Consider the following 9,760-nt stretch of genomic DNA (forward strand, 5'->3'; position numbering starts at 1 on the left):
TGACTGGACGCTGCACCAGTTAACCGGTGACTGGACGCTGCACCAGTTAACCGGTGACTGGACGCTAACATCTGGTTAACCAGTGGCTGGACGCTGCACCGGTTAACCAGTGGCTGGACGCTACACCAGTTAACCAGTTGTGTTAACATTCAGGTACAATAAGGTCAAATTAAGAGCAAATCTAATTAAACACTGAAGAAACACAAAATATTACCAAGTATTTTTGGTCTAGTTTCTAGATCAAATATTTTAGTTCAGTTAAATAAGTCAAAAGTAACTTTACAAGTAATTATTCGGCAAGAAATAGGAGCTTGTTTTAAATCAATATTTGTGAAAAACTTCTAGTTCCACTGGCAGATTAACTTATGTGAGAAATGTCTTGTAATAAGTGAAATAATCAGCCAATGGAACTTTTTAAAAATCAATATTAAGGGATTATTGACATAAAAAAGCTCCTACATCTTAAATTTACTGTCATCTTATTTCAAGTGCACTAAGACATTTACACTAGAAATTAAACCAAAATACTTTGTAAGCTTTAGTGTTTTTGCAGTGAACCAATCAGAATCTAGGATTTAATGTCATTTAATTCCAGATTAATTCTGATTGGAGCTCCAGCCAGCACAGTGTTGCACATTTTAAAGATATTTTTAGGGACATGTTTGATACTAGCAAAAGACACGTGGACCAATCAGAGGACTCAGATGTTTGACATTTGGTACATCAGTCAGACGCAGGCGGAGCAGACTGTTAGCGTCTGAGTGTTCAGAAACCAAAGACGCAGCAAATGCTGCAGCAACTGCAGCAGGCAGGCCAGGGCAGGGTTAGTGTAGGGTTTGAACCGGTGAGTGAGGCGCTGTCCGTCGTTCCAAGTAGCATAAATATGGTTTTACCTACAAGCGTGACCCACATGGAGAGCGCCGTGCCGTAAACGCTGAAGTACTCCAGGATGTCGTACCTCATAAAGCAGAGGATGGAGAGGCCTGGACCGTCGCACGCATGGTAAATCTGCAGGAACAGAGTCACAAAGTTTCACCACCATAAACTGGACTAAACCAAGCCAGGACCCCCGAGACCCTTCACAATAAAGTTACTGCAAAATTTGACTTTTATTCAGTGAAACAATCAGCTGATTCATTGCAAAAATTAAGTCATTTTTTTGCATTAATGCTTCTAAAAGAATTTTAAAATGCAAAAATAAATTAAAAATATTTTTAAGAAATGACATAATTGTCAATGAGAAATTAACAACCATAATTAACAAAATAGCTCAAATTCAAAATTATAGGAATTTTAAAATTAAATTAACATCTTATCTGGTTAATATTACATTAATAACTTTTATATTTCATCGTGATTTAAAATTTTTATTTTTACATTTTTGTTTGAATATTTTGACGGGTTTACTTTATTTCAGTAACATTTTAAATTATTTGAACTGCTAATTTAATAATAACTATTAACTGATTTTTAATCACAGTCATTTAATTAATAAGTATTTGGTTAATACATAAGCAATTAAAGTAACATTACTTACATTTATGTATTTTTTCAACTAATTAAATCAAATTTAACATAAAACACCAAAATAAAAAGCCCTAAAAACATCATACAGTCACCAACAGAGAAACTAGTAACAAACATATTTTACTACTAGTTCTCTAAATCATCCATACACATCAAATATGTTGATCAATAATTATGGTTCAAGAGCAACAGCAAACAGGTGAGTTTTTGGTCTGATTTAAAGGATCTCAGGGTTTCAGCTGTTCTGCAGTTTTCTGGAAGTTTGTTCCAGATTATGGGAACAAACCTTTTTGCTACAAGCTGATGAATTTTTTGCTGAGCTCATTTTTAGCTGTAATGAATAAAAGACAGCCGGTGGGAGTTGCCGGTCGTCCTTTACGCTGCAGGAAAGTGAAACGGTTTTGGATTCTCACCGCGGTGAAGAACATGGTGAAGAAGTAGACCATGGCCTCGGTGTGGAAGCCCCTCTTGGCCGCCACGCTGGCGGCCGGCAGGAACACCAGGCTGCTGGCGGTGGGCAGCAGCATCTTGGCGATGAAGGCGCCCATGGCTGGATCAGACTGAGGCGGTGAAGCTTTCACAGCAGAACATTTCTGACCTGCTCCTCTCCTCTCTGTGGGTCGGTGGACAGCTGTCCACTGAGGCCATTTAAAGTTTAAACGTCCCCCACATGACGGGGCCATGTGGGCTGCGGGGGTCGTGTTGTTGGTGACCAGCTGTCTGCATACCAGCGACTTGACGCAGGGCGAGGACCAACATGGCCGACTGTTTCTGCGAACGGCTGCAGGTTGACGTGAAGCATCTGTTCCTGCGTTAAAACGACTCTGCTGTCAGATTCTTCTCTTCCTGGTCCAAACGCTCCTGATTCCATCATCACACCTTCAGTGGATAGTTTCTTCCACACTGAGACCAACGTTAGCTGCGTTTCCATTTACCATAAAAAGGCACAAATTGAAATTATGAAAATAAATTTGATTAACAAAAACATTGAAATAATAAAAAAGCCTCAATAGAAAATAGAAAGAGAACCAAAGCAGCTGAAAATGGAACAAATGTTTAAGCTTTGGTCCCAACAGAACCGAGTCTACTGGACTCAAGGTGAGAAAACACCGAATAGACGGCGGTATTTACAGAAGCAAGCTCAGAAACCGAGACATTCCTTCTGCCTTTTGTTGAGTCGATCAAATAGCCGACTGCCTGAATTAAACCACATGATTTATGTATAAAATATGTATATTTCCAATGAGCCTCAGCCACCTTGGATTAGCAGGCTGAATTTAAAAAACGTTTCTCTGCAGTCGAACCTTCAGTGCCATTCTCCAGCACAGCTTTGAGGCCAGTCTGATGATTTGTGTGGACAGGAGAGGAAAGTAAGAAATGCAGAGCGAGTCCAGCTTTCTGCTGCTTGGAGGGAATCTGTAGTTTTTATTTGTCACTTCCTGTCGGGGAGAAGATTTTATAGCCGGCTTCGCTCTGCGGTTGCTCGTCTCGAGGCTGTATGTCTTCATTACGGGGTTTATAAGTGTTGAGCTGAAATCCTGCCGAGTTACGCCCAGTTAAGTGCAGACATCAGCTGGGAGCACTGGTGAAATCCTCTGCTGCTCCAGCTGGACAGTAAAAACCTGCCGCACAAACATCAAGATGTGAAAGGTTGACTGTTTGGGTTTTGTTGATTTTTATTTTTTCTCGTTTTGATCTGTTTTATAACTGCAGCATTTGATTCAGATAAAAACTGAACTGGCTTCATGGTTCTTGGTTCTGAAGAGACGGTATAATAAACATACAAGCAGTTCTTGGTATTTAAAAGAAAAACATTTCAGTTCATCTCAGTCATTACTAGGATAAAATAACCAGATAGATTAATAATAGATAAACTGGTCAAATACTTTTAAAAGTGTTAAAGTAGTGAGTCACACAAACTGCAGAAAATATGGAAATAGTAAGAAAAACAGAGACATGGAGTTGGTTTAAAGTGTTTCTCTGCTCGTTTCTCCTCAGAGTTTTAGGACCGAAGCTGCTGTTGGACCAAAAAAAAAAAAAAAGCAGCTAATACACCAATGTGCTAAATGCTGAGCTAATTAGCGATCTAACATTTTTGCTCACTTTGAAAACATACTTGGCTTGTTCCTAATTAGATTTTCAGAATAAATTCCAAAGTGCTGATTTACTTGGATGTTTGGTAAACTTTCAGTTAAATAAAGTTCTGCTTGTTCGCTAATAGCAGAGCTAAGCAAACAACTTTTTATTTGTTCAGTCTAGAGCTACAACACTGATTTTAGATGCACTCTTTAAAGTGTGGCTTGTAAAATAGGCAAGTTTCCACCATGGCAAAAAGCGGCCATATTGAAACATAAAGTGAGGTTGATACAAGTTTGGACGGCGTTCCAGTTGATTTTTACGACTGGGAAGTTGGAATTTCCGAGTTCCGACTACAAATGGAATGTTAGCGTGTTAGCAATAGCTTCTGCTAATTACCATGGTGGAATAGCATTTAGCATAATGTCTATTATTACTGAATCAGGTTTAGCTGCTTAGTTATCAATGTTCATCACGATCTGTAATGAAAAGTCAAAGGGAGAAAATTCAGACTTTATGCTCTACAAATTTACCAAATATTTTCTTATATCTGTCAAATTAAACTTCTGGATTCAAGGTCTTACATGAGAAAAGGCAGAGTATCTTCTCACCAGCTAATAAAAGCTAACATGGAGCTGTAAGGCTGCTTTGAGTGAAACAGCTGAACCATCAGCCATCATATACTGGACAGTCAACATCCACTTTTAACCCAACTGGACCATAACCAGTTCAGTCCTGTGATGGTCAAACTATGAGCATGTAAACAAACCCCATGTGGCACATCAAGCTCACCATCAGACCAATCTGTGTTTGCCTCCAGAGAAACCTTATTTGACTCTGAAGGATGTCTGAAGGCGGCGTGGCAGCAGTTGGCTCTGCTGCTCCCTCTCAGCTGTTGCACCTGCTCCAAGGCTCGAGGCAGCAGCACAAAGGGCGCAGTATCACAGAGGACCCTGACCACATGCCTCCGATTCCCAGGGAGTTTTACCAACCAGAGCAGGCAGAGCACCGGGGAGGCTAAACCACACCATCTGCCGGGAATCAACTGCAAATACGACGCAAACAAATCTGTTGGCAGATCTTCTCTTCTGAGGCAGCAGCATGATCTCAGCCTGAAGCTGTGGCAGAAATCCAACCTTTAGTGGAGGAAAACAAAATGTTTTAGTCGTTTATTGATTTGTTCCTGTTTGTTGGACGAAAGCTCAACCTTAAAACTCAGAGGTTCGGTAAAGTTCATCCATCTCTTCACATTTATGTATGACTGCAGGACAGAAAACCCTTTTTGGGTGTAGACGGTGTCTGATGGTTGCTATGGAAACCTGAAGGTCCTTCTTTGGTGCAGTTCTTTATGTTTATACCCCATGGAAACAGAAAGTCATGGATTAGAAGTTCCCAGGAACTCTGAACTAAATAAAACACAACATTCCTTTGTTTTTGTGCCTTCTGTGTTTTTTACTCCTGTATTTTGTTATTTTTAGTTGGTTTTACTGGTTTTATTTATTCTAGTTTTCCATGGATCATCTTCCTTCTGGTCATTCTGCCATTTTAACCATCTGATGTCTCTGTGTTGGGATTTTCATTAAATATCCACGCTTCACATGATTCTGCCTACATACTGCCTGTGTTTGGTGCAAAATATCCTTGATTTTTTCATTTATGTATTAGGAATTTATAGGGTGTATTACATCTTGCATTCACACCAGGCCTGTTTAGTCTCTTTAATCCAACTCCAGTCCGTTTGTCTAGAAAGTCCAGTTGGTTTGGGGAGGTGTGACTGTAATTGGACCAAAAAACAAATTCTGGTCCGCCTACAAACCTCGATCTCAGTTCTGTTGACATGAACTGCATATGTGAACGCCAAGCGGAAAATCAGGCCCAGCGCAGGGCATTCTGGGTAAATATAATCAAAACAAACATGCTAGCCTAGCACTAGCCGGAGAAATGACTTGTGGCCTTTAGAGAAATCCTAGAACTGCTAAAATATGACGCCACTTCGTCTTTGTTTAGATTTTGTGAAGAAGTTAAGTTGCTATCAGCGTCTTCAGAGGTTTTGTTGTTGTTTCCTTCAATGGTTCTTGCTACAGCGCCCCCACAGGTGAGGAGGGGAACAGGTTAGTCCCCAATCAAACAAAATCTACCGGACTATCAGGAGTGAAAACATCTTTGGTCAGTTTATTGGCTGATTTAACTTAACCTGAAGTACAGCATCCATCCACCTCCAGGGTGATCCTGGGCTGTTTCCAGGTCAGGTTCTGTAGTTTTGGTTCAGGTGCAGGATATCCTCCCTTTAGACAACAGTACCAACTCCAGATGGACTTTATCAGGTGTCACATGATGGGTTTCCATGACGACGTCTAGTGGCCGACTGTTGGAGCTAGTGGGTTTTTGGAACCTTTCACAGGAATTGTGCATGTAAAGATTTCCCCAAATTATTGTATTTTACAGACATTTTTTTTAGTTTTCCATGTCATGAGACTTATAGGAGCAACTTTATGATGCATTTTTGACTGATGTGTTCAATATTATCGGATACTGAGACCTTGTACCAGGGATTAAACGTTACCCTCTGCAGCCATGAGGAAAGCCCTGGAAGTCGCCAAGGAGGTAAATATGAATGACTGTGCAGGTGTTACTGCTCCTCTATCGCCCCAGATACACCGCATGCGTCTCCGCTGCACACTTCACCGTACCTGGTCCGGCTCAGAGCACAGATATCTGCTCTTCAGAAATTGCAGTAGACTTTTGTGAGTTTGTTGAAAGCAAGTGAGCACGATGTGTCACCAGATCATATCAACAACGAACAATTTCCAAATAAATGCAACTTATGCTCTAGTGAGTCTTGCATGTTTTTTTCTTTTCATGTCACATTTTTTGACTAACGGTTTGTTGTAAAAGTAGAAATCCCATTAATTTGCATGGAATTCAGTGATACAACTTTTATTTTGACAGCCACTGCTTTCCTAATGTCATCAGTGCCTTTATGCAGCTCAGCAAATGTGTTAACAGCCCTTCAAGAAGCTTTTTGCATTTAAATATGTCAGCTAGCGTCAAAGAGGAAAAAGTGATGTAGAACGCAGAGTTTATAAAATAATTGTCACCCCTGACATGGATCCAAATACCATGGTTCCTTCAGAGTTTCATGCTGTGGATGCTACTAAATGATTTTTAAGAAATGAGAAGTAGAGGTCATTTAGTCCAATAATTCATCTTAAACATCTACATTATTTTTCTTTTAACTGTGTTTTATCTAACATCCAATAACTGAGCAAGGCCAGTTTTCTTCCTCTGAATATTTCTCACTGCGGTTCCGCTTATGACACTTTTAATTGCTCTTTGTCTGGAGGCTCTAACCCTAATGACTCCCAACTCTTTGCATGCTGCTAATGGGCACGCTCCAAAACACACACACACCCATGGGAGTGTTACTTGCATTCACTCAGCAGCTTTATTAAACTCTGACATCAAGGTGGCGCGCTTGAATTACTGGTGGGACCGTATTGCAGACGGTGTGAACTGCCTCCATCAGCAGGGAGCTAACGCTAAAGAACAGGACCAGCACACGTCAGGCCCAACTCTGTTGCTTGTATGTTGCCTGTTTTCTATTATGGTTATTATTCAAGCAGTTTGGCTGCAGAAAAGATGCTAAACATGTTTTCTTTTTATTTTATTTTGAAGTGTTTATTTTGCCCACTTGCAATGTCAGCCAAACTTCATCTTATAAAAATCCAAGAGGGCTTTTGTGGGCTGGAAAGTGTCCATAAAAGCTGTCCGTCCACATGTCCCTCCATCCATTCGTCAACTTATAATTATTTTCTAAATAACTGAATCTGAACCAACTATGACCTGTAATGTTGGACAAATAAATTGTGGCGTATTCTAACTGGTAAATGAAGTGGAGAATAAGTTGATCTGACCAGGAAGAGAGCAGACGATTGAGAGGACGCTCTGGTAATGACAGGAGGTAAGTTCACAGGCCTGGAAGTAAGACCATGAAACATGGAATGACACAGAAGAAGTTCAGCACAGTGAAAAGACAGCTGTAGCAACAGAGGAGCGACTGAGCGAGGTAGAGAGGAAGAGGGAGCGGCGAGAAATAACAGCAGAGGGAAAGATACAGGAGACGAGCTGAAATCATAATAAAACATGAAGGACTGAGACAGACAGGGGAAAAAAGGACAGGAAGACAGAAAGACACGGTGGTCCTCAGACCGCTCTGCTTCTCATCATTCACCTGGATCTTCTGGACTCACCTGACGGTTCCTCGTGACCCGAAAGGAGTCATTTACAGGAGATCTATGAACCAGTTCAGATGAACAAAGAAGAAACAAACAAATCACTGCAGGAAATTAAAGGGAAAGAAACAGACACAGACAGATGCATTTAGGTTTACAAAGAGGCCCTGAACCTGCTGCTGAATCAGGGAGAGTTCTGGGAACAATCGCACAGACGAAAACATCTGAATCTGTTTAAAGAAATGACAGATTTCTTTAACTTTATTAAGATCTAAACATTGGACCTAGTTGGTCCCCTGTTGACCTCTGGTTAGAAACCAAGACAAAACCGTTTTCTTTCTCGTTGTCTAACATTAAATCGGACTAAGCCTTTCTGTTAGGACCACATCTGCTACAAAAAGTAGACATAACTCCAAAATTCCCAAAACAGAGACCCTCCTCTCCATGACCACGCCTTGGCATCTTATCCAGGAACAACACAAACAGGACGGCGACCAGGTAAAGGTCCATGTCGCCACAAACCAACAATGCAAAGCACATGTGAACCAGACAGTTTCACCACGGCACTGGGTCTATTGTTCCAAAGCGAGGATGCTTCTCCTATTGAATCCACGTTTTAACCTCATGAATAAGGTCCACCAGACCCTCTGACCACCACCAGCAGGGAAAGCAGGTTAACTGTCTTGCCCAAGGACACAACGAGTGAGACGGACAGATTGGGAGAACCCGTAGGTTACAAGCCGAAGTCCCACCGTCTGAGCCACCATGAATTCACTGATCCACTTCTGACTCCCTGAGGGTTTAAATGACCAAGGCAGCCTCTGCCATCATGATGGAATCACCTTACAGCTCAGATCATCTCCACAAAGAACATGGTGACCAGACTGAGCAGATCTGCAAAGTGCTTTTTCCACTTACCAGCAATATCTTCAGTCCTGGTCAGCATCAAACCAAACACAGCCGGGGAAATTCCTGCTTTCCTTTAGAACAACCAGAAGTCCTTTTCCACAACCTCCTCAAATTCCTCCCTTTCCGGAGCTTTTGTTTCTGCAACCGAAGAAGCTGCCGACCTTCTGGATGCCTGATTCCTGTGTGCTTAAGGCCAACCATTAAAGCCAAATTGCAACTTGATGGGTTTCATCACTGGCAACCACCAGTGGGTCCTCTGGTTGCTGTCAATGTGGGTACCAAAGACGTCCTGAACATGGCCCATTCAGACTTTATGTTTCCATCTAACCTCAGGACATGATGTCCCAGAGGTTTGAACCATATAAATGTTTCCTTAAAATATAAAGGAACCTAATGTGGTCAGAAGAAAGCACTAAAAATGAGCAAACATGGAGCTAAACATTTCTTTAGTTCTTTAGAAACGTAAAAAACTTTGTATCAAGACTACTTTAGGCTTTGAAGACTCTTACAATCCAAGGAAGGAGGAGCAGAGCAGAGGAAGAGGTGAACATTCACTGAGTCTGAGTCCAGCAGAGGCGTTAGAGCCAATCAAGTGATTGTTCTCCTGGGTTAGGGATCCTCATCCTTCATCCAAAGCCGAACAGTCAACGTGAGGTCATGTGGTTGCAAGACGTCTTCCAAGCAACACTTAAGTAGTAATTGGCCTGTAGCAAAGTTTTAACCAAAACTTTCTGGTTGCTATGGAGTAAATCAGTGCCAGGTAGAAAGTATGATTCAGAGCTGTAGTCAAAGTACCTTAAGGACACAAGTAAGAAGATGTGAAGTTGAGACTAATGAACTGATTACTAAAAAAAATAAATAAAAATCAGTCAGAAAGCAGAGCAGTCAGCCAGACTCCTCTGGTCCTCCCACCTCCTCCTCCTCCTCCTCCTCCAGCCCAGACAGAGGAGGAGGAGGAGGAAGAGGGATGCAGGGAAAGCACACCTTACCTCCCTCCCTTTCTTCATCCCTCTTTC

At 41.5% G+C, this 9,760-nt stretch overlaps 1 protein-coding gene across 2 annotated transcripts in view; it reads right to left on the reverse strand.

The window, feature by feature from the left end:
- The window catches only part of mymk (myomaker, myoblast fusion factor), a 13,114-nt gene extending 10,827 nt beyond the window's left edge, over positions 1-2,287 (reverse strand). Inside the window, exons 1-2 of one of the 2 annotated variants that reach the window (XM_015056873.1) lie at positions 1,941-2,287; positions 894-1,008 (exon numbers count right to left, since the gene is read on the reverse strand). In XM_015056873.1, coding sequence (XP_014912359.1) covers positions 894-1,008; positions 1,941-2,210 — 385 coding nt within the window. In that variant the 5' untranslated portion in view covers positions 2,211-2,287. The remainder of the gene's footprint in view (positions 1-893; positions 1,009-1,940) is intronic. The other variant, XM_015056872.1, reaches the window with a different exon arrangement.
- Positions 2,288-9,760: the final 7,473 nt, after the last annotated feature.

The sequence above is a fragment of the Poecilia latipinna genome, unplaced genomic scaffold, assembly GCF_001443285.1.
Source record: "Poecilia latipinna isolate Pla-1442-1.1 unplaced genomic scaffold, P_latipinna-1.0 Scaffold1413, whole genome shotgun sequence".
NCBI lineage: Eukaryota > Metazoa > Chordata > Actinopteri > Cyprinodontiformes > Poeciliidae > Poecilia > Poecilia latipinna.